This window comes from Astatotilapia calliptera, chromosome 20 (assembly GCF_964374335.1).
Source record: "Astatotilapia calliptera chromosome 20, fAstCal68.1, whole genome shotgun sequence".
Classification (NCBI taxonomy): domain Eukaryota; kingdom Metazoa; phylum Chordata; class Actinopteri; order Cichliformes; family Cichlidae; genus Astatotilapia; species Astatotilapia calliptera.
In genome coordinates this window covers 9,539,667-9,565,853 of record NC_137441.1, presented here as the reverse complement: position 1 = coordinate 9,565,853, position 26,187 = coordinate 9,539,667, and the positions used below count along the sequence as shown (strand labels likewise).

Genomic DNA, 26,187 nt, shown 5'->3' with positions numbered 1-26,187 from the left:
GTCCCGTTTGGCTCTTTTGCCATCAGAATTGTTGTCTAAAGGCAAAGAAAGATGCCCAACGGATTTACTTTACCAACTTGACCATCCCAGCCTTGCCGTAATGGTCCATTTGATTCACCTTTTATTGTTTATTTTATTTTCACTTAATGAATACGGGACAGACTTGACTGGGGGAAAGAAGGGGAGAAAGAAAGAGGGAAAGAGAAACAGCTGAGAAGAGGGACGGGGGAGAAGGGCAAAAGACAAAAACCAACAGAACGGGCAGAGAAAAAAAATGCATATATCAATCACCTGGGTCACCTGCTGAGAAAGAAAAAAGAAAGCAAGCAGAAGAGAACAAGAGTAATAGAATAAACAACATCACAATGATATATGGGAATATGACAGTAAATACTAAATATTAAACATTATTGTGCAGCACATAAGATCAACAGAACACAGTGTGCTTTGAGGTAGGAGCCAAAAAGGGTGTAGTTTGTGGGTGTGATCACCCGTGTGTACACCTGTGAGCATGGACGCGTTTGTTTTTTTGTTTTTTAAAAGGTTCCTTCATGTAATGATCTGCTAGAGGGTGTGGGGGGGCCACAGCCAAACAAAGCAACATACTAAACACAACACCATCGCATTAATCTAGCTAAGTGTAAACAGCAGTAAATACTAAATATTCAATGTTGTTGTGCAGCACGCAGGACAGATGTGCTTCGAAGTAGCAGCCAAGAAAGGTGTAATTTGGGTCTACGAGCAGTGAACACCCGTGTGCATACCTGTGTGGATCAGCGCGCTTGTATTCCAAAGGTTTCTCCATGTAACGATGGTTAAGTATTCCTTATTAAAGGCTTTGAATCACAGTGGGAATGATACCTTCATCGTGACGAATTCTCACGGTAAATTTTCCGTTTCAGTTTTAAGGTTTCTGCAATAGGACAATACTTTAAAAGGTTTTACTTGATCCAGCGCCCTTTCCAACCTTGCTTTTATTTCCAAAATTTCCAGAAGAGTTGTTAAACAGCACTAACACTGATCATAATTCTCCCATATGACATTCTTTTCACTGGCTCTGTTAAATCCAGAATTGAATTTAAAAATTTTCTCCTCCTACATAAGATCTTGAATCATCAGGATCCATCACATCTTGAAGACCTCGTATTATCTCAATAGAGCTCTTTGATCTCAGACTACATGTGTCATGAAACGGCTGTGTGCAGGCAGGAGAAGGACCCAAACGCAAAATCTCGGAAACAGGACTCAAAAACCAGCTTTATTTGCTGAATGCAAAAACAAGGCAAGTTTATTTATATAACACAATTCAACAGCAAGGTGATTCAAAGTGCTTTACAGAGACATTAAAAAACAGAAACAATTAAAAAGCATGATTTAAAAAGAAAAAGAAAAAAGGGAACAATAGATAAAATCAGTAGTTAAAATTTTAAGTTTTGAAATGTAAGCTTAAAAGTAAAACACTGCGGATTTGGTGCTTTATTCAAATACAGCTGAGAATAGGTGAGTCTTCAACCTGGATTTAAATAAACTGAGTGTTTCAGCTGATCTGAGGCTTTCTGGGAGTTTGTTCCAGATATAAGGAGCATAAAAGCTGAATGCAGCTTCTCCGTGTCTGGTTCTGACTCTGGGAACTGATAAAAGACCGGATCCAGATGACCTGAGGGATCTGGAAGGTTCATACTGGGTCAGGAGGTCACTGATGTATTTTGGTCCTAAACCATTCAGCGCTTTATAGACCAGCAGCAGAACTTTAAAGTGTAAACAAGACAAAACTATACTGGGAAAATACTAATGATAACATGAAACACAGGGAGAGGAACACAGCCATGGAACTGAGGGAGATGCATAAATACACAGAAAGATAAGGGATGTGGGAACACACGGGGACACAAGAACTCACAATTAAATAAACAGATACACTGAGGGAGACAGAGGGAAAAGAAACAACGGGGGGATCTAATAAACAAAACTTAACAGAACACCCTATGCAACATAGAATTAACCTTTAAAACAAGAAGTGAGCTTAAACAAAAATGGCAAAAAAACACAGGAAAACTCAAAACACTGGGTCAAAGTACCCAGGACCATGACATACAGTAGTACTGGCCCACATACAAAAACTTAAGCTGTCTTTGAATTGAAAAAATATGCTCAGAATGTGTTTCAAGACATGCCTTAACTGTTGTCAGTGTCATCCAATAGATTGTATTGTACATTAAAGATGGATGCAGCCACCATCATATTCACCCCTGGTTTTGGCAGTCTGAATGTTAGCCTTTTGGTAAATGCTATGTTCTGTTTTTGGAGTAAGCAGTGACCATATTCGGATGAGAGTTATGCAAGCTTCATTAGAAAGCTGCATCCATAAATTATATAAGTGCAAAGCACAGACACAGATACTGTATCTGCAAGTCAGTGCAAATTAAGAGGAGAATAAAATACAAAAATTCACTGACCAGAATTACAAAGAACGCCTGGTACAACGGGCCATGTTATTTTGGTGGCCTTTTAAAATGGTACTAACATAAGCCAAGTTTTATCTCTACAGCACTGAGAAGGTGATGATCGTGTGTATTACTGATATAAACAAGAGTGTGGTGCCTTTAATCCAAATAATATGCTCCAGCTTTTGCAATCAGTCGTGTCAAACCCACCTCTAAGATCTAACAATACGAGCAAAAAGAGGACGAGTCGATCATCTAACACTATGAGAAGGTTGTCTGACCAGAGCTTTAGGGCTGGCTTAAAATCTTTAAACATGCCATTCTGATGCAAACAATTGGAGAAGTGGTTTCTTGTCACATAACAGCTTTCTTAAAGACTTTCAAGACAAAGAGGTTGGATTATCTCTGCACAGCAACATTAAAACCCTGTATGATGTACCCTTTAAGGAAAGCTACCTTCTGCATTTCCAAATTTCAGTTTTTATTTCTGGACTGTACCGAAGTAGCTTTGCATAACTCGTCGCTCAAACTATTCTACATATATCTTATACTTCATGCATCCCCTTCAGTTAATTTACTGACTAAAACAAGGAATTTAGCTCCACTCCTCCTCCCTTGAAACATTTCTTCTGATTGGACGCCCCTCCCTATTACTAGATTTTAATAGCAGGTGGCCAGATGACTGGATTAATGACATCTCCTCTCATTAACACCATACAAAGAAGAAAGCTGTCTAAGGAGGATATGTAGCAGGGATTACTCGTTTCTATGCTTAACATTTTTAATATGAGCATCCACAGTTATAGCATCCACAGTTATAGTATTATACTATATATGTCAGAGAATAAGGCCCTCTTTAATCTACCCCAGGTGTCACATGGTGGGAAGTAAGTACAACTTGGACATGCCAGCAGTACATCACATTTTTTTAATAAAAAGAAGGGGTTTGAATTTGCATTTGCAGCACTTTCATACACTTCCTCTTCCCATCTAGTCATTCAAACATAAAGATGTGAAAATGGATTTTCCGTGTGCTGTTTACTTCACCGTTTGATGTGAATGTGACCAAAAATATTTTTAAACAAGTGTGAATTATAAGCACCTACAGACTTTTGCTTTTGAGCTTTCTCTTTCTCTATCTGTTCCCTTTAGGGGTCGCAAATCGGATCATTCATCTCCATCTCATCCTGTCTCGAGCCTCTTCTTCTGTCACGCCAACCCTCTACATGTCCTAACGTTTACTTTTTCAGTGTGCATTTTAATGCATAGTTTTAGACAACAGGGAAACGTTTGCTTTTTTTCACAAAAATTGCAGTGACTTTGTGAAGGCACTGTTTGTCTGCTTTTGTGATTAAAGGCTTTTTTGGATGTCATATTGATCTTAATATTTTGCATCTCATTTCGGTTATTTCACAGTTACTTTGCATAACGACGATAGGTCATTATCATTATACAGGAGCAGCAACTACAGTTGCAGCTCCCGATGTTTGGCAATAAAATGCTCAGAGACATTTCTGGTGAAAACAAGGAGCCAAACCCACCTGGCCTCACTAGCACTCTATTTATGATTCCATCCTCATCTTCCAGAACTCTCGGTGAACTTTCCCCAACTTCCCTCGCAGGTTTTGGCTACGGGGACTTCTAAAGGGAAAATATACATTAAAAAACAAGCAAACAGCTGTTTTGATAATGTCAGGTGATCGTGCTGACTGTTAATGACTAGCATCTGTTCACAAACCTTCATTGACCTTTTGATGTTCTCCTCTAAACCACTCCTTCCACTAAAGCGTGAACAGTCTCCATGCGCTCCTCTCTCCATCATCACCCCCGGGGTAGTTTCTGCTCCCTCGGAATAAAAGCAACGACGCGATTGGATAGAGTGCCCGGCTCGTCGCTACTCCACATCCTCGTAATTATTTTGACGTCACGACGCTCGTCCAGCTCGTGACGCATTCCAGCTCTTCCTTCTGGGCGTCTTCCTCCCCTGGGCTGTTCCGGATGAGACGCCTCCCTCCCCCCGCCCCTCTGATCCTCTTATCAGCGAGTAAGCGGCCAAGATGGATGTTGTAAACCAGGTAAGGCTTTGATGGGGAAATCATCTATTTCATTATTGTTTCGTGTGGTAACGATTGTTTCATTTATTAATACTCGTTTCATTTTGTCGCCCGTTTTAATGGCGATATTTTATTCTAAATGTAGACATCGAATGCGTTTTGGAGTCCTTGGACTCGAAATGTGAATTTGGGAATTAATCTTTAAAATGCAGTTTTATAGGGACACGAAAGGGTCCAATCCAATGAGAGATTTCTCCACAGCTGATGCTGCAGTGTGTGTTTTAAAGTGGCCCGCTGAGTTTCCAAAAATGAGTAGGATGTCCAGAGATTTCTGCAGCAATGACATTTAGCTACGGAAGGAGACGATGATACCTATTATCTCAGGGGATTCACCTAATTGATTTAGTTTGCCCACGTCTCAATTAGCCCGCTGTTGCCACGATAACAAACGACAACCTGATTAATTTCCAAGGCCCTCGCTGTATTCGTATAACCGCAGTAGGCCAAAGAGGAGCACAGGCTCCTGCATCTCTCTTTCGCTGGTCCCGAACAGCTCATCTCTCAGACTGCTGAATGGTTTGTGTCAAAGCCATCAAGTCTTCCCGGGGAGACGAGCGGATATCAGGCTGTCAGGCTCCTCTGAGCAGGAATTTTGTCAGTACCTGCGTCATCTGCTTAATATGGATGTTTGGCTTTGTGCAGAAACAATGAGGATAAAAGTGGCCCCGCAGCCTGTGAGAAAATCATCACTGCTGCTTATTCCGGTGCGGCCATTTATTGATGCACACGGGGACACACCGCCTTCTTTGCTTTGTCGCATTCACCTGCACGCCAGCCCCTCTTTTGCCTCGATCGTCAATTAAAAAACGGGATTTCCTCATAAATAAGTCAAAGAATTGCTGAGGAGTGTGCAGCACGGGAGCCGAGCGGCAGACCGCTAATCAGCTTTGTGTAATTGTAAAGCTGCAGGAGCAGCTCTGTGCCTCATTCTTACACATACAGATACACCACAGCCTTTGAAGTCTATACTACAAATTACTACACTACATCACCTCATAAGTCCACAAAGATGTGAGCTCTGGCAGGTGACTCACTGTATTCACTGCCAGATTGTTGCCGTAGTATAACAAACACCTGCAGGTGCCAGGAGCAGGCCAGGCTTGTGGGCAATGAGACTGAAGTAATGAGGTTTGTGTTTTTAATCAGCCTCATCGTGCCTGCTCGACTGAGAGGCACAGAGTTCATAAAACTAGAGTAAAGTCCAAAACGTGATGTTTTTAAAATTAAGTGCTTCTTTCTGCTGTTTTTGTCTTGACAGCTGGTGGCCCAAGGGCAGTTCACGATAATCAAACAACCTCTGGGATTTATAAAAGCTCTACAATGGGTAAGTTTTCTGTTGTTACACATTTATTGGTGGCAGTGATCATGATATACAGCACCAACGAGGGAATATTTTAATACAAATTGTAATAAAATCATATTACAAAAGAAGAAATCCTGAAGCTTTTCTATGGTTTTGTGTGATACATAATGCCTGCATGTCCCTTGATGCCATATTTGTGACCTTCTGTCACACAGAGGCCATAAAGCTGCATGGTAAGTTGAACTGTTTTCATGGTCATTTAGGCATTAACTATCTGCATTACTGAGTACCTCTTGCTACTGTTAGCCATAATTCAGTGAATTGTTTGGCAATATACTGATTAGGAGTGGAAGACTGCAACAAAACCAAGGCCTACATGGAGGTCTGACTTTTTTTTAAATGATTTCTCCTAAAACTTATCCTAAGGCCTCTTAATTACTGAATTGCACATGATTAAGTAATGCATTGAGACTCCAAATTGAAACTGTGGAGTCTCATGTTTCTTTATGGTTATGGTAATACTTGCCCCAGCAGCCCTGAGTGGGAGATACCAGCAGGCTGTATTACATCACTCTGTAGTAACACTGTGTCAATTCACTGAGGAATATAATGACAATTTGTTAAATCCATCTCAGAGGATGTGCCCTCATGCTAGTGCAATTTAGTACCCATTTTTTATGTGCAGCCTGTTCCAACCAAGCTACTCATTCATTAATTCATCGATGCAGGGAGAAAACCCGAGGATTGCAAGGATTTGCCTTTATTTGTTTATGCTGGTGGAATATGGGACACCTCACACGCTGTGTTGTACTCACAAATAGCCAGACATCTTTTTAGATTTTCTTTGTAGTTCCATCAGGTGCTCAACCCTTCAAGTCAGCTTTTAGGCAGAAAATGTTGCATCATGGCAACAGTTTCCCTCTTAACTGGAAATGTTTTTAGCTCACACAGTCACAGACATTCTCTCGTTATGTGTTGTTTTTCACAGTGTTTGTCCTCCATCATCATCAGCAGCATAGTGAAGAGGCTGCAGGGTGGAGAGTGGTGCAGCTACATTGCATTTTTCGCTTTCTTTCTGTTTTCCTTTGTGTCCACAGCTGGGGGGCATTTCAGTGACGGAAACAGAGGCACTACTTATGGTTATGCTACTAACTGACCGTGGCCGCATCTGGTTTGCTGTCATAATTGTAGCAGACTGCGATCTCGAAAGTGACTAAAATATTCTCTGCAATAATAATCAGATTGACATGTTTGTAATATAATAATAATACAATAATTACTATAGTCATTTAAAAAAGCATGCTTTTCCTTTTGACATATATTAAGGTATCTAGAAGCAATAATTAAACCTTGGGTTGCTGATAGTCATAGCACCTATTCATCATTGCATTTATGAATATCCTGAACTGAAAACTTACTTCACTTGTATATTTGTTTCATTTAGGGTTTGTTTTGTTTTGGTCAATAACTTGACCAATCAGTTAGCAGTGATTGCAGATGCCACTTTTACAGCTGAAATGACCAAGTAATATTATTTATTGCCACAGTTATAATGTAGTAACTGATGGTTTTTAATTATTTTTATTAAGTTGATGTATCTCTGTAGGTCGAGCTGTTTTCATCATCACTTAGGGCAGTAACTACCTGCCTTAAGGAGTAAATCTTGCTACTGTTAGCCACAATTCACTGAATTATGTTGCAATATACTGATTAGAAGTGGAAGATTGCATTGCACACACACTCTCTCTCTCTCTCTCTCTCTCTCTCTCTCTCACACACACACACACACACACACACACACACACACACACACACACACACACACACACACACACACACACACACACACACCACTTTCCATTATCCTTACCACACCAATTCCTGCAACAACAACAAAAAATGCAAAGGAAGAAAATCAATAAATTAATGTTAGGGAACATTTAATGATTAAAAATATCACAACAGCACATCTAAAAATAGGACTTAGCTCACAAATGACCCAAAGGTTATGTAGCTCTAATGTTTCAATTCCTCCTACATAATGAAATGTCAGAATGCATTTTTGGGAGGGTGCAGGGCGTGCCCCTCCTTGGATGGGTGCAGTAATCCCTGGCCTGTCCTCTGCTCCTCAGCCTGAGAGCACAGCTAAAACAACCCAGATGAGAACGCGTGTGTACATTATTGTACATTATTGTACTTTATTGAGCCCCGTGGGGAAATTGCTCTCTGCATTTAACCCATTCACTCAGTGAAGCAGTGCCAGAGCAGTGCTGAAAGAGTTCCACATTGTAATGGGCTCTGCAGATATGCTCGAGAATAGTCAGAGCCGTGAGTGTGCTGCATGACTCTGAAGTCCTTCCCTGGAGCTGTGTGAGTGTGCCAGCACCTCATCACTGCCTCCCTGGGTCAGTGCGAGCCAACCACCAATCAGTAGCCCGCTCAGGAGGCCAAGGCCCATGAATAATCTGTCAGTGGGCCTGCGTGCCTCAGCGTCAGGGCTAGAGGAGGAGCTCCTGGATCTACTCCTCTTTGTGGATTAATATGGGCATGCCTAACCAGTAACACCGTGTTTTTTAGGAGAGGGGATAGAGGATCCACCCATGAGAAGTATTTTTCCAGATTCTAGTGGAGGTTTTGCTGGAAACAGAAATCAGGAAGATGTATATTTGTATAGCCGAACGAAACATTTTTTTTGTGCTTTTATAGAGCACAGTTCATGCATCAATGAAATAGCAGCAGTTTACCAGCTGTGTACATATCAGTATTCCCATTTTTGAACTGGAGAGATGAGAGTAGTTAGAAATGGACAGTCCTGTATATGGGTTGAGGATTTGTGGTCATGCAGAAGCAAGTGAGCACTATTCTTGTTGCATGAGTGACATTAAAACAGCATACTGTATGTGTGACTAATGTGGATTTGCCCACCTCACCCCATCCTCTCTCTCTCCCTGTCTCTGGGGAATAGTGCTGACACAGCCTAGATTTGATGGATGTTAGAAGACATTGAGTTCCAGAATACAGCTGATGTAGAGCTGAACCCCAGGAACTGTTCTCAGCTGCTACATGAAGCCACTGCGATGTTGAATTTAATCTGTATTCAGATTTCTGCTCTGACTCATTCTCAGCAGGCTTATAAAGGCTGTGAGAACATGAAGTAACAGCCTTTTTCACTTTGGCATGGTCTCTAATGTGTAATAAAGGCTGTTGATTTTGTTGTAGCTCGGGGCGGGGGGGGGGGGGGGGGGGTTGCTGTGCAGACACTCTTGGTGGTTATTACTCCAGGGCCTCTGGTGGAGGCTTAGACAGCTTGTGTTTATTTTGCTTTTGGTGTGTATTTTTTCTACACATATATGGGTCAGTTTATAGATTGCATACTAAATGACAAGTTTTGACACGTTAAAGATGCCTTTGCTTTCGTTAGAACTAGGATAGTCCCAAAACTACAACATCTACATGCTCTGTTATTTACAATTGCTACTTCTATCCATGTCTGGATCAATAATTTCGGAGATGGAGGCAAACGAAGTCAGACAGGGAGTGTGAGAACAGCAGATCATTTGTGTCTGAGTGTGAAGAATTGTATATCTTCTGCTGACAACCATTCAGCATACCAGGAGGGGTAGAAACCAGCCTCTGCCTCCTCGCTGTGTGATGCTGCCAGCAGTGTTACCATGGCACCTAGCACTCAGTGTGCCACCATCTCTTTACTCAGTCTGGCTGTCCCGCTCCTTCCTCTCCACAACGCCTCCCTCTACTCATTTATCACCATAAAAGTGCAGTGCTTAATTGTCCAAAGGCGCCTTCCATTTAGATTCTATTTGCTGACCACAGATTTTTATCCAAGCTCTAAAATGATCACAGGAATGTTTCCACAAAAAGTTTACAGTCCTGGGAGACAAGAAACTGACTATCCCCTGACTTTTCCTTCAGTGCTGGTACTTTGCTTTATATATATTGATGGGAATGCAATCTGCATTATTTCTAATGGCCAGCAGGGGACGACTCCTGTCATTGTGGAAAGAAGACCAGTTATATGGAAGTGTTTAATGTGTGTCCATAAGGCATAAACAGCAGCTCCAGTTCAATAACTGGAATCAACCGAGCTGAGGCAGACAAGTACAGGCCCAGGTATCTCAAAGCAGCCACATCCCTAACTTTAAACTTTAATAAAATCGTAATAGACTAACCATGTGACATAGGCTGGACAGTGAAGGATCATGTGAAAAAGGCCATAGTCATAGGCCTAGAGACAGTGATGATCTGGCAACCACAGAATGTAAGAGAATAATGTGTAATCCCCAACCAGTTGCTGAGTGGTTTGGTTAACATCAATGTCTGTGAAATCGATTACTAAAGCCCAGCCACACAGGCCTATAGACCAGTCAGTGACACCCCTGTTAAAAATGTGTATTCCTCCACCTGTGTATGTATATCTATGTAAGCATCACTACATACACAGGAGAACGTAAGGCATCAACTAACACTTAATAAGAGGTTGATGGTAATTTATGCAGTTCCTTTGGTTGCTTGCAGATTACAGTGGTCGCCTGGGTTTGCATGGAGTTAACCAACTTGTCTGCAAACACTCACCAGCTACTCTTCAAGCAGTAGCGAAACTGTTAGAAGGGCAACATAAACCAGAAATGGATAACATTTGGCTTCAAACTAAGGTAGACTTTTTGAAGGGTCAGCAGGCTGGCTGCGGTAATGAGGCACAACCTTTGCACACTACACGCAACAGTGGCAATCTGCTAAGGATCAAGTAACTGGTGGAGCACCATTAAACCTCTTTATAACTTATTTCAGCTAGCAACTGCTAGCAATTTGTGGGAACCACTCGCCAACCAGTTGGAGAATATGTATTTTTCACTCCCAACTGTTAGCTGTCTCATAGGCGATTTTCTGGCCTTACCTTCACCTGTGTGTGTAACGATGCTTTGATCATCAAGATCTGTTATCAGATCAAAATTCATAAGTTGTTCACCATCATGTGAGAAACATATAGCATATAGCACTACAACAGGGGTTTCAAACATTAGGCCCATAACCCAGCAATTCACTTTTGATCAGCGTACTCTCAAATCCAGTCCGTGCAAAACCAGTGATGATCTGATAACAGGCATGCCAAAATTTACATAAAAACTGTCCGACAGCACGTCTGCACTGGCTGTTTTGAAAGATCTTGGTGATCAAAGCAACATTAGCAACAGGCGAATTTAAGGCATCAACTAACACATAACACTTTATGCTGACTGTATGGAAGCAGAGCATTTAAAAAGTGGTATTACCCATTGCTGATACTTCAAAAAGTATTTTTCAGGATCCACCTGGAAACATCTCATTGTGCTATCAATATCAAGCTGTTACCTAAATAAATATTAGTCTCTGCTCTGTTGCCAAGAAAGAAATAAAAAGCACCCAAGACTCTTATCATGAGTACTGTATGAGCACCTTCCTGACTTTAATAATCTGCTATGCTTTGTTGTTTTTAAGGACTCTGTAAAAAACAAACAAACTATGAATTCTTGCATATGTTAATATACTGTATTAATATTTAGCTACATCATCATGTTGCACCACATCAAAATCGGGCTCGTTACATATTTTATGTTTAAAGGTGTGTTTTCATTTGATCTGTAAGAACAACACACAGCTGAGGCACCAAATAGTCTCCATACTGAGCTCACTCAAGAAATTTTAACCTCTAATTGTTTTGAAAATAATGAACAGTTAATAGTAACAGCATGGGTGGTACACATTTATAGCATAACACTGCAGGCTGTGTTAAGGATTGTGCTTACACTGCAGTTACTGCCCAGGTTGTAGATATTGATTAATTGCACAGTTACTTCAGCATTTGATTCTGTTATGCTGTTGGTTTGGAGTTTAAACAAATATAACACCCCTATTTATTATTGATATAAATGGTGATTTGCTCAGTGTTAAGGATTAATTGCTTGCCCATGAAGAACATAACACGGATGGACAGATTTTCTCACTTTTAGGGTGCATTTAGATCTCTCAAACATTCTGGGTTAGATCTGGTCAATTTCCAAAGCTCCAACTGGATTTTTGCACCAGAGCTACACTGCAGATGGCAAATGTTTTTTTTTTCTTTGCTTTAAATTTAATAGAGAGAGAGAAAGAGAGATGACTGTGTTGCTTACGAGTGCTCTTGTCTCTCCTTTCACACATAATGCCGCCTCTTTCACATCTACAGTCATTTGCATCGATTATTAAAACCTGTTAATAAGCCTTTGGGCTTTGGCAGAGGACACTTTAAACTTAAACACAGCCCTAAAGGAACAGGGAAGAACAAAATTAAAACAATAGGGCTCAATTTAGTCACTCACTCTGTGCAAATCCAACAAACAAGCCTCCGTACTCACATTAGCTGAAAGATTACTGTAATTAGTTTAGTGTGTTTATGCCTTCTGCACGTAGGTCATACTATGAGGCTAGAGGAAGTGACGTGAGCTGGTGTGTGTGCATATGCACTCACGTGTGGGGGTGTGCCAGTGTGTGTATGTATGCATGTGTTGTGACTGACTGTACAGTAGCTGGAAGCTGAGTATTTGGTAACAGATGGTGGAGCACCTCCGTCAGATTAATAGCTGGATATTCTATCCAATCGGATCTGGTCTGCAGAGTAGGGAGGGTGTGGTAAAAATAGTCCGACTTGTCTAATCTGCTGTTTGTGTGTGTGTGAAGAGCGAGAGGCTGCAAGTTTATCTCCACTCATATTTGTCTGTGCTGTTTATGTGACTGCAGGTAAGAGGTGAAAAATAAGACTGAGCTAAGTGCACCTACAGTAATAATGAGGCACCCTGTAAACGAATGCACAATCACACATGCACACACATAAACAACAGTACAAAACCAATTTAAATGTACCGTGGGCAACAGGTGCAGTCAGTGCTCTGTAACCTGCTGATAATGCTGTATTTATTTGCACTCTGTGGGAATTTATTAGCACCTCGCTCTGATTGGTTGATCTTGATAAGTCTGCTTGAAACTGCAAAGGTTGGGAAGCATAGTCATGGTTGTCTAGAATGTGTCAATGATCACATGGATGGGGTTTTAAATTCAGTACATATTTTATTAAGGCATGCATGTATTTATTTTTATTCATTCATTGTAATCATGCAAACAAGTAAACAAATAAACAACAAGAAAACTCCTAACACAAAAAATTCTGCTCCTCATATGTAACATAAAGAAGTCCACATTCTCAAAGAAACAAACATGGTTGTCCAACTTTATCCTCTAATATGTATTTTATACTTTGTGGGGAAGCCAGAATTCAAACAATGTTTGTTCCTTTTTAGTGTAACTCTTACCTTCTGGATACAAATCAAGTAATTTGGCGTATTCCTGCTCCTTCTCCCACAGATCTTTGCAATCTTCGCTTTCTCGACATGTGGAAGTTACTCTGGCATGTTCAAGATGAGTGTGGAGTGCAGCAACCGCTCGGAAAGTGATCTAGGCGTAGAAGTAGAGTTTGAATATCCATTCAGGTATGGATTATATCATCACATAACTGAACTTTTAACATTTAATTGAACTTACAGTTTGACAGCCTTCTACATTAGATTAAGTTTAACAGCATTCATAAATAAATAAATATGTCCTTTTGGGGGGGCAATTTTTGTCACGAAAGACTTATTTTTATTTTAGATATGCTTGTTGTTCTGTAGCAAAGAAGCTCAGAGAAGTTTACTATTTTAGAAGCTCTAGCTAACTGAACAAATTCTGCTTGTTGCAGTAATAAACTGTACATAAAGAAAAGTATGCAGTTTCTGCTTTTGAAAAATAAACCTAATGTGGAAGTCCCTTAAATCTGCCTTCTGTGTAATGGCCAGCAGGAGAAGACTCCTCTGGTTGCATAAAAGTCTCTGAGAATTCAATTCACCCAGTTTTGAATAAATTAAAATTCAGCTACAGCATGTTTCAGATTTACAACTTTAGAATCATCTGCTGTATTTTTGCAGCTCTTACACCTTCTCATCTGTGTCTATCCCTTTTTTTGTGTTCCTGCCCCCAGGCTCCATCAGGTTTACTTTGATGCACCCACTTGTAAGGGAGGAGACAAGGAGCGTCTGTTCCTGGTCGGGGACTACTCCTCTTCAGCCGAGTTCTTCGTCACCATTGGTGTCTTTTCCTTCCTCTACTCTATGGCAGCGCTCGCTGTATACTGTTTCATCTTAGAGAAGTACCGTGAAAACAATAAAGGGGCCCAGATTGTGAGTTTGTTACCTTGAAGCACATAAAAAGTACATCTTGTCTTAAATGTAATACTTCGCAATTAATGATAGGAAAAAACAATAACCTTGTGTTGCTGATTTCCAGGATTTTGTTGTGACGGCGGTATTTGCCTTCATGTGGCTGGTATCTTCTTGTGCTTGGGCTAAAGGCCTCTCAGATGTGAAAACAGCCACTGATCCAGAGCGGGTCATCACTCTCATCCAAGCCTGTGAAGAACGAGAAAATAAGTGCCGTGAGATCCATGACCCCAAGGTCTCCGGCCTCAACACCTCTGTGGTAGGCTTAAAATGCTTCTGTTAGCGACACAATGTAAAGAGATGATACTAGAATAACGATAAGAACAAACGTTTGTCTCTTTTTTCCTCCACAGGCTTTTGGTTTCATCAACCTTATCCTGTGGATTGGAAACCTCTGGTTTGTCTTCAAAGAGACCGGTTGGAAGGCCGCTTTTGCTGGAACGTATGTCCCATCACAGGAGAAGCAGCCCGCCCCAGATTCCTATGCCCAGGAAGGCTACGGACAGCAGGACCCCTATGCCGGCTCCCAGGGAGGTTACCAGCCCGATTACGGCCAGCAGGGAGGCTACAATGAGGATGGAGGTTATAACCAGGGCTATGACCAGCAGCCTACCTCTTACTCTAATCAGATGTGAGCCTGTCCTGAAACACTACAGCTGCAGAATGGTGAGTGCAAATATGAGTAGAAAATCTGTCCAGTTTTTCTACTCACATTTTTTTTCTACTCGTGTTGTTAGAATGACATAGATATCCATTATTCAATGTGATATTATATTTTAAGCACAAATAAAGGGTTTAATGCACAAATGCTTTCTATGGTCCACTTTTTGAGTCTTTTTTCACATTGCCTCTTGGCTAAAATGACAAGTACTATGAAAATGACATGGAGAAGTTTCCTGGAGCGCATTAGATTTCATCAGTAATGTTAAGATTTTCTGAAATCCAGCATGCAACTGCTTCAGAGAGCGACCTTAAACTTGTATTTTCTCTAATGGTTACAAAACAAACGTTATGAGAGAATGATCCAACACTTCCTTCATCTATGACCTCAGAAAAACACACATCCTGGTATATTTATGGTTTTCAAGTCTTACAACACAATGTTTATTTTGTAAATGACTGTCATAGTTTGAGTAAAACAGAAAGTAAATCAGGGTGTGCTTTAGGGTGTGGGCTTACTGTGAGTGCCCAATGTACTCAGTCTCTCTGGGAGGGGGGGGGGGGGGGGGGTGCAAGATGGTGGCAGTCAAACTGCTTGAGGCAAGATTTCAAAACAAGAATCTACAAATCTATGGGTGGCATCACAGTGAATAAATCCATAAATCCATCTTTTATAGATCACACTTATTTTTTGGAAAACATAAAAGTGCTTAAAATAAAAAGTTATGCTGGCTTATTAATAACTAAAGTAAAATAAAACAATTTAATTAAATTCAGTTTTATTTACGCAGCACCAAATCACAACAACAGACCCTACAATAATGAGCAAATTCATGGGCGACAGTTGGAAGAAAAAACTCCCTTTTAACAGGAAGAAACCTCCGGCAGAACCAGGCTCAGGGAGGGGCGGCCATCTGCCACTACCGGGTGGGCCAAGAGAAGTAAGACAGGACAAAAGACATGCTGTGGAGGAGAGACAGAGATTAATAACACATATGATTCAATGCAGAAAGGTGTATAAACATGTAGAGAGTGAGAAAAATGACTAAGGAAGAAATACTCCATGCATCATGGGAGTCCCCCAGCAGGCTACACCTATTGCAGCATAACTAAGGGAGGATTCAGGATCACCTGATCCAGCCCTAACTATATGCTTTAGCTCAAAGGAAAGTTTTAAGCCTAATCTTAAAAGTAGAGACAGTGTCCATCTCCCGAATCCAAACTGAAAGCTGGTTCCACAGAGGAGGGGCCTGAAAGTTGAAGGCTCTGTCTCCCATTTTACTTTTAAATACTCTAGAAACAACAAGTAAGTCTGTAGTCAGTTTATATGTATCTGTTTACAATGTATCCACTTGTAATAGCCTAATAACCTGAGAAAGGTGAAGTTTGAAGATGTCCTCTTTTTTTTTTATTTTCGTCATCTGCTCGATATCTTATGCAGCAGGTGATAAAAAGAAAAGTTTGAACTTTCATTGTTAATTAAATAGTTAGTTAGCTACAGCACAAACAGAAGTATTCTTACCCTCTCAACTCCATTTTGAAAGGAGAAAACAAAAACATCCACAACTAATGTTCTCACAGGCTTCAAAGAGATCAGGCCTATTGTGACTCCAAGGTAAAATCTGGAGGATGAAGGTCAAGGCTTTATAATTAAGAGTATGCCAGATTCAGTCGGTATCTTTCGACATTTACTGAAACAGCATTATTGTTAATGTTCAGTAGTGAAGGTTGCAGGAGAAAGATCTAGTCATTCGATAAGGACCAATTGTGTACAAACATCTGACTTGCAAAGGAGCTTTTGAGCCAGCTACAGTACATACATTTACCAGCTCTCTTTGGCCTTTGAGTTCCACTACCCTCCAGAGGTCTTATAACTATGGTGAGAGAGCTTTTTGCTCCAAGGCTGTAGACTACACTGACAGCTAAAACTGCACTTAGTATTAAAAGATGTGAAATGTCTGCCACACAGAGCACTTAGAAACGTGGTTTAGAGTACTCAGAAGCCATTGCCTTGTATTCTTGGATTTAAAACCTGCACTTTGGCTCATCTTCTTCAATGATTTGTTTTCCCTGTTTGGTCAAAAATGTTTTAAAGTCCCAAAAATATACTCATCAATGTACTCAAACAATCGCAAAATAATTTGCTTAAATTTGAGCAGCAAGTTCAGCAGGTAAACAAGAATGTCACTTTTGCTATTGACCAATCAAATTTCAGCAAATAGAGAAAGTTACTCCACAGTTAAAAAGGATGTAACCTCAATATATTTTAGACAGATTTTCTGGCTCTTTGATTTGCAAACCGAATGCTATACTTAGATCAAAAGAGCAAAGTATTGTTTCATATCAATCATACTATATTTTTCATTAAGTCAATATCCATCCATTCATTTTCTTAACTACTTCATAACATTAGAGGTAGAGTCCACAGGACATGTCACCAGTTTAGCACAGAAAGTGAATTTCCTTTAACCACACATTCATTTTCTTAACTACCTTTCACCTATCTATGCATTCCTCGTGTATGTTAAGACGCCAGAGTACCCAGAGGGAACCCACAAAAGCACAGGAAGAACACAGGACACTACTCTGCCAGCTGATTTCTTTTATCCATCCATTCGCATCCACTTATCCTTTTCAGGGCCACGGGGGGTGCTGGAGCCTATCCCAGCTGTCATAGGGCGAGAGGCGGGGTACACCCTGGACAGGTCGCCAGGCTAACACATAGAGACACAGACGAACATTCACTCTCACATACATGTATTCATTCCCATAGGCAATTTAGATTAATCAATTAACCTATCCCCACTAACTGCATGTCTTTGGACTGTTAGTGGGGGATAGGTTAATTGATTAAACATGGGGGAATACATGCAACCTCCACACAGAAATGATGGAATTGAACTCAGGACCTTCTTGCTGTGCGGCAACAGTGCTAACCACCGTGCCACCGTTCTGCCCTAATTTATTTGAATTAATTGTAATTCAGCTGAAAAAAATTAATTAAATAACAGATACATGTGAAGTAAAAAGAAAAAAGTGCCACAACCTTGCAGAGGATGGATTTAGACTTTTACAGAGAGGCAAAGGTAAAGGAAAGTGGAGGCGTAAAAACAACAGCTACTGCATTCACACACATATGAACTTGAGTGGCTTCCCACTCTTAATCCATATGGTTTACTATGATGGTGGCCCACGCTGTGTAGCTATAACAGCTTCAATTCTTCTGGGAAAGCTTTCCACGAGGTTTAGGAGTGTGTTTATGGGAAGTTTTGATCATTTTTCTAGAAATACATTTGTGATGTCAGACACTACGTCGAATGAGAAGGCCTGGCTCGCATTCTCTGCTCTAATTCATCCCAAAGGTGTTTTATGAGGCCGAGATTAGGACTCTGTGCAGGCCAGTCAAGTTCTTTCACACCAAACCCGATCATCCATGTCTTTATGGACCTTGCTTTGTGCACTTGTGCAGTCAGACAAGTAGCATTCTCCTGGCAACCACCAAACCCAGACGCGTCCATTTGATTACCCCACAGAGAAGCGTGAGAAGTCACCGCAGACAACACGTCTCCACTGCTCTAGAGTCTAGTGGCAGCATTTTTTACATGGCTACATCCGATGTTTTGCATTGCACTCGGTGATGTAAGGCTTGGATGCAGCTGCTCAGCCAGGGAAACTGATTCCATGAAGCTCTCTATACACTGTTCTGATGGTTACATGAAGTTTGGAGGTCTGTAGCTCTGCAGAAAGTTAGCGACCTCTTCACAATATGCGCCTCAGCAGCCATTGAGCCCACTTTGTGATTTTACGTGGCCTACCACTTTGTGCCTGAGTTACTGTTACTGTTGTTCCAAATTGTTTTTTTTTGTTATAATCCCACTAACAATATATACCAGATGCTCTTCTTGACACAACCCCAAAGGGATTTGTGTCTCCTCCTGGAATTGAACTGGAAGGCTGCCACACAGCATCACTACAAAATAGAAAGATGCACAGCGAGTTCATAAAGACGATCTTGGTTTATTTATTCATAGAAGCAAAAAAACATGATTTCAATTTGAGTAATTGCCCAGCTCCTTATCCTATAGTGAAATATACATCATACTGTCATTTCTTGGTGTTACTGTGAATAAATAGTATCATTGTAAGCGTTTAAAAAGCCATGATTTGTTGAGTTAGTTGTATGTATGTGTAATTTATCCAATGATGTGTTTGCTGTTTATTTAACATTTTCTTTCCCTCTCGTCTTTGCTTGTCTCCTTTGCCCAGGTTGACCTTGTGATTTTGGAGTGTGGCTCTCCACCGACCACCACTTTCATTTCCACACTCCTCTGTTTGTCTGTTTGTGTATCTGTGAGTTGACAGGCGGAGGGAGGGAGGCCTGGAGGGGAGACACCAGTGGGGCTGGGGGAGGAGATCATCACTGTGGGTCGGGGTGGGAAGGAAAAAAAAGAGGGAAAATGGATCTTTGCTGTAACATGATGTTTATTCTCGTGATGTATTTACTGTAGAAGACAACAGAGGATTGTCTGTTTGGTTATACGAGAAAAACTTGAATACAAATACCAAAACATTCGTTGATGAACATTTATGAGAAATCTTGTAATGGAAAAGACATTTACGGAAAAAGAAAAAAAAAAACACATTGTAGTAACATTTAACTTGGGAGAATGTATTTGTCTGTGCTGTGTAAATATCAACATACTGATATATATGATTATATGTACACAGTTGAATAATTGTGCACTCCATATTAGTTGTTATACAACAAATGTTGAGCACAGAGTTATTCAATTGCATTTACTTTGGTTCTGTTTAGGAGCTCACATAGTTTAGCCTTTGCCCTTAAGTTTCCATGAACTATTAATACCAACATCATCTTCTTATTTTCTCATCTCAAAATCTGGGCATTTTTTATGTTCGCATTATGACTTTTTTTCTAATGTATTTGATCAGCATTATAGGCAAGATTTAAGAATTAGGGTTGATGTGATGGTAAATATTGAAAGCAAATACACACATATATATGAAATGAGCTAAGAAAGCGAGACGTAGTGAGATGTGAACAGCAGTGGTAACAGTGAGTTGCTTCAACTTTATGTCCATTAAAATATATTTTTCCCATCAAATGTCACCGTCAAGAGAGGATGAATTCTTGTGACGCTCTGAATATTTTAAATCCTGACATCTAAAATAAAAAGTGCATAGGGAGAAGAAAATGGCAATTGTGGCAGTGAGCAGCTGCCTTAGCAACGTGTGTGTGTTTATTCGTTGGTTTTATGTAAGGGCATCAAACTCATTTTGTCAATGAACCACATCCTGTTTTCAGTCGCCTTTTATGTGGTCCTGAAAGTTGTAAGACAGAGTTATATAGTTTTTTAAATGGTGTTTCTATCACACTGTAATCAGTGGCATACATACATTAACATTAACTGTAGAGAAATGAGAATAAAGTGTATAAAATTTTAAAGACCTCGCTCATGCCATGGAATAACCACGTAATATTATGAAGCATTTTAAACAATATGTCTTCATATATAATCCGTCTGCATCTTCAGTCGTTCTTAAGCTCTTCTCTTTCTGGTGGCGAACCAGTTTACTGCATGCATCCTACTTCCTATATCTCAAAGCATCCTTAAACATATTCCAGAGGCTGAGGCTCACGGCTGCAGGAAAGCATTAGGCTACACAGTAAATGTCGTGGTACGTTCAATCCATCGTAGAGGTTACTGCACACGACACAAACTGAACAGCAGCTCTGCTATATTCTACTCAAAGCACAAAGTAAGTGTTGCAATAATTATTTATTTCCAGATATCAACACACTTTTTGATTGCCAGTCCTCCGACTGGACATTCTAGATCGTCTTTGCCGAATGGTAGGAGATGCGTCTCGATTGGTAGTTTTGCTTCCACCAGCTTCGTCACAATAAATTGTTCATCTTCAGTATACTGGTCCATTGTACAGCCTCGTATTCATCCAGATGTTTTTTTGTTTTGTTTTTTGAAAAAAAGTGAACACAAATACATAGATAAATATATAAATTCAGGGTTCTTTGATTCAGGCAGTGTAGAAGCACCTTGCTTTATCTCCTCCTCTAGTCTCCCACCTCGGTTGTTTCCCTCTTTCTTTCTCTTTCACTGTAGCTCTTATAAATATGCTGAAATGAAATATACTCTGTTGTTAGTGGTGAATGATGTCTTGTGATACTCTCTAAGCCTTTGGATAGTGCTGTGTTTATTGTGTATGATGTATTCCTATTAGTATTTATGATAATGATAAGTCAGAGAAAAAACAAAATAACCGAGACGCTCCAGAATTCTGCTGTATTCTTATTATATGGGATCCATGTGAAACAAAATGAAATAAAATTGAAATTATTCTGTTGAAGGTTAAAAGGTGTTTTTCTGTTCATATGTGGTTTGTGTGCTTTCAAATTGTTAATATAATTTACATGAGAACATAAAAAGTGACATGCCACTGAAAATGTTCTGAAGTTTCAAGATGGACAAACAGAGAAAGCTTGATCTATTTTAACGCCTGTACAGTTTCATATGGCTTCTAAAATGCTAATCATGCTCAGGTAGATGGCTCTATAGATGGCATATGTTTCTTGAAATAGGCCTACATTAAGCACAGTCATACTAACCTGGAAACTTGCACAAATTAGAAAGGCTGAAGTCTGAATACCAGGAGTATAATACAAAATGCAGTGTACAAATGACAGAAGTGAAAACTGATCTTTAAGTTCATTTTTTTTTATTTCCTTTTATTGTTTGGCGATGATGTAAGTGTAAACTACAGGTAATCTTTTGAATTTTGCACAAAACACAGCATTTTTTTAACTACATGATAAAAGCATAAAGGAATACAATTACACGTTAAAACTCAAAGTAACACTCCCCTTGTTTACGGTAACCTCTGCACACACAGAGATAAAAGCATCTTGGATTGGCGCACAGATCTTATCAGCTTGCCTGTGGTCATAACAAAAAAAAATGTTAAACTTCTTCCTTTCCGTTTAAAATGACTCATGCCTTATGCAGTCTTCAAAGATATCATTAGCTTGTGAAATATTTTAGGGTGTTGAAAGTATAGAGGCTATACAGTGTTTGTGAGTGCTGGAAAGCATATTTTTATATTCCAGCTGAAATGTACAGAAGATAAACTTTCTGTGAGAAAGCCAGCAAGCATTTTAAGCATTTGAGGGCTTTTTATGTCATGGTTACCTTTGAAAATTAAAGCTAATTTAGGTATACTTTTCAAAATATTCAGGATGACAGAAAAAGTGAGCAGTGCTGGAATTCAACAGACAAAAACTTTTCTTCACCTTTAAGAGCTAACGTTGTTTGCAACTTTTCAGATAAGTAAAAGAAATGCCCAAAATAGCATTTTCATCCCTTTTGCCCCCATATCATAATTTGAGACAACATCCTACATTAATACTGAAAGTAAACAGTTCGACACTTCTTTTCTTTATCTGGTGTATTCATAAAGAAAGAAGGGGACGTATAATCATCTAGGTAATGTCCAAAGAGTTCGATTTGGGGTGGGAGTATGATCGACCCACAGTGACACCCCTCAACAAATGACTTAAATTCCCACTGCCCACTGGATAAGAACATGGACAGGTATTGTAGTGGTGGAAGTAACTTGGAGTGGAGTGTTTTACTGAAGTGTTTAATTTTACTCTATTTTGTTGCTTTTTAATAGTGCAACATACTCTGAATGCAAATATTGTACTTTATGCCACACACTATATATTTTGATAATGTTGCACAGTAATAAAAATCATCTCCAGGTGCAACTTAAATACTTCCTTTTTGTTGCTCCTTTATTTCCTAATGGATCACTACTTTCCACTTTCCACTAACCACAAAACAAGTTTTCCCATTTCTCATAATACCATCTGCATCATATGGAAGCCCGTTTCCGCCACTAAATAAAAACAAAACAGCTAGTATCCATAACTCGAAATTTCGAGAAATATAACTCAAAATTTCGAGTTACTTTTCTCAAAATTTCGAGTTAGCTCTGCCAATCAAAAATATACGTGAATGAGGTCGCTTTCTTGTTACCCGGAAGCATATGGCGCAGAGGAACGCGCATTCAAAAACGGATCCCAACAAATTGGCGCTTGCTAGATTTCTACAAGGCGTTCAACTCCTTAGAGCATGAGTTTATTTTTACTGCTTTAAATAAATTTGGGTTTGGTCAGTCCTTCTGTAATGCCGTTCGGACACTGTATTCCAATAGTAACAGCTCCATAAAGCTTGCCACTGGTACTTCCCCAAGATTCTCTCTAAAGCGTGGAGTGAGGCAGGGTTGCCCCCTATCCGTATATTTATTCCTTCTTTCTGTGCAACTCCTTAATTCGCACATTGAACTCAGTTCTTTAAAAGGCCTGGTCATTGCTAACAGAGAAATACTCATAAGTCAGCTGCCAGACGATACAGCTCTCTTCCTCAGAGACGCCTCGCAAGTTTCAGTGGCCATTAACAATATACAGCCATTCTCTAAAGCCTCCGGACTTTCACTCAACCTGCATAAATGTGAACTTTTACCAGTTAAAAGTTGTTTAGCAACTTCAATTCATGGAATACCTGTAAGAAGCTCTGTAAAATACCTTGGAATTCAAATAATAAAAAATGAGCAATCCAGATGCTCCACAAACTTCATTCCTATTATAGATAAATCCCAAAAAATCTTTAATCATTGGCTACAGCGAGACCTGTCATTGAAGGGTAGAGTTCTGCTATCGAAAGCTGAAGGTATGCTGCCCAGTCACTACATGTTGATAATACAACCTGTAAGTCAATTAACAAATTATTATATAATTTTTTATGGAACAATAAAACTCACTACTTGCGTAAATCAGTAGCTTTAAATTCATATGATAAAGGAGGTAAAAATTTTATTGATTTCGGTGCTCTTAACAACACCTTTAAAATAAACTGGATTAAAAAGTATTTAAAGAATCCCACTTCTATCTGGAACTTTATCTCACATCATGTGTTCTCTAATTTAGGCGGCCTTAACTTCCTACTGCTCTGCAATTACAGTATTCCAAAAATACCACTGAAACTTTCTCACTTTCATCAACAAATTCTTTTGGCATGGGCCCTGATTTACAAACACAATTTCTCTCCACAAAACTGTTTTATTTGGAATAACTGCAATATTATTTATAAAAATAAAACTCTTTTTTAAAATAACTGGTTTAATAATGGAATAATCTTGGTTAGTCAGTTATATAGAGAAGATGGACTCTTTTATAATTACTCTGAGTTCCCCAGGAGATACAATGTACCGATAACGCCTAAAGAATTCTCAATAGTGTTCGATGCCATCCCATCTGGTCTGTCCATGTTACACAGATGCTCCCACAGTGCTCCACTACAGGTCACTCCCCCGGATGTGTTACATTCTTCTCTTGGCAATGTTTGCTTTTCCTCTCATAAGTCTATAAATACCAAAATAAGATCTCTCTTTCAGGATGCAATGGTCTCTGTTCCATCAGCCATATTTTATTGGGCCAATTTTGTAACAGATATTGAATGGAAAAAAGTTTGGACTTTAGGTTTTTCTTGACAAACAAAATTAAAGAGATTTCCTTTAAGTTGATTCATAGGTTTTACCCTACCAAACAATATTTGTCCAAATTTATGGCTGAAATAAATGTAAATTGTACTTTCTGTCAAGAGCAACCTGAAACAGTTTCTCATCTGTTTTGGTCATGTAAATTTACGTGTAAATTCTGGAAGGATTTCCACAAGTTTATTGCTGACTTTGTTCTCCCTAATCTTCGACTATACTATAAGGATGTTATCTTTGGCTATTATAATTTTAAAGACAAGGACAATGATGCTTTCTTCTTTATAAATTTGGTTTTATTTTTGGCAAAATTTCATATACACAAAAGCAAAGTCCTCGGCAGAAAGCCTGAACTTCTTGTATTAAAAATGGAACTTGCACAATATATAAGGACAATCTCCTCATCAAAAATCACTAAGGCTCTCAAGACTGTTAACATCTATAACCGATTGAAACTGCTAACTTGATTTTGGCTCTTGCAAACTTTTGTTTATTTATGTTCCCCTTAATTTATTTTATTTTTTGTACTCACTTTTGTCTCACTGTCCTTGTCACTCTTTCTGTTCTTCATTGTACTACCACAATGTCATCTTTTATGTGATCCCTGTTTTACTTGACTGTATGTCTAAAATGTGATAAAGTTTAAAAAAAAAAGAAAAAAAAAAGGCTGCAAACCCAAAAAACAAACAAACAAATTGGCGCTTGCTGATAGTAACACCATGTGATTCAGCTAATAACACAGGGATTTCATCATTTGTGAAGCAAGGCTGAAAACACTCAGCAATGTGTGCATCCACGACTGTAATACCGGTTGCTTAACTGTAGCATTTGTAGCTGAGGGCTTCAGCTTCCGGGTAACGAGGAAATGACGTCATTCACGTAGATTACTGATTGGCAGCGCTAACTCGAAATTTCGAGTTACTTTTCTCAAAATTTTGAGTTAATAAATAGAAATTTCGAGTTAATATGTTGAAATTTCGAGAAAGTAACTCGGAATTTTGAGAAAATAACTCGAAATTTTGAGTTATGGATCCTTTTTTTTTAGTGGCGGAAACGGGCTTCCACAGCATCAAGACTCCACACACGGCTGAAAATGTTTTGCACACCCGTTTTCTACATTGGGTTTATTTCTGATCAAATACCCTGCACTCCTCATGCCTCGTGCTCATCGTTGCTCCAAAAACCTGGAAACGCCCCTGTTCACGTGCAAGCTGGCATGTCGCACTTTTTTTTCTTTTTTTGCTCTGCGTGTGCTCAAAGTCACAAATTATGCATATGTCAGCGAATATGATGCAAGGAAAACAATGAAAAGAACAAAGTTGGACTGAAGCTCTAGTCTTTTGTTTAGCTTCCTGTCAGCCTTCTTGTTTTCACTTATTAAGGGAGACGGGGAAAGTATGTAATAAAGCAACATATTTGTAAGTAAACTTGTAACTTGCATGGTTTCTTTGCTCTCTAGCAACCCATTCTCTTCGTCCTACATATAGTTTTTAGGGATTTTAGGGATCTGTGCAAATATTAATAAAGCACAAGCACCAGCACAACAATCCAGTTGTTTATTTGCAGTTAAATAATCCCCGGCAGCGTCACGGTATAAAGCAAATGTAAACAACCTAAAATGACATAACAAAACATTAAAATAACTTCAGGTAATTACAGAGAAACAGCTCCCCTTAAGGAAAGCAGTAGCGAGCCAAAGCCCGGCAGTGAACTCCTACGCCGGTTCCTTGTTCCTCCCTCATGTTTCCGCAGAGCTTCTGTGGTCGTGCTGGCTGTAAGCCAATCAGCGCATT

General features: G+C 39.6%; 1 protein-coding gene and 1 long non-coding RNA gene across 2 annotated transcripts; one reads left to right on the top strand and one right to left on the bottom strand.

Annotated features, from left to right (window-relative positions):
* Positions 1–1,235: 1,235 nt before the first annotated feature.
* LOC145422817 (uncharacterized) lies at positions 1,236–4,805 on the bottom strand. Its single transcript, XR_013904052.1, has 2 exons — positions 4,183–4,805; positions 1,236–4,085 (listed from the first exon to the last, which is right to left on the bottom strand). It is a non-coding gene; the product is annotated as an uncharacterized LOC145422817 (long non-coding RNA).
* Positions 4,438–21,198, top strand: sypb (synaptophysin b). The gene is made up of 7 exons (XM_080294629.1): positions 4,438–4,519; positions 5,817–5,882; positions 13,254–13,378; positions 13,906–14,104; positions 14,211–14,402; positions 14,497–14,809; positions 19,070–21,198. Exons 1-6 carry the CDS (start codon positions 4,502–4,504, stop codon positions 14,776–14,778), a joined length of 882 nt encoding a protein of 293 aa, XP_080150755.1. The 5' UTR covers positions 4,438–4,501; the 3' UTR covers positions 14,779–14,809; positions 19,070–21,198.
* Positions 21,199–26,187: the final 4,989 nt, after the last annotated feature.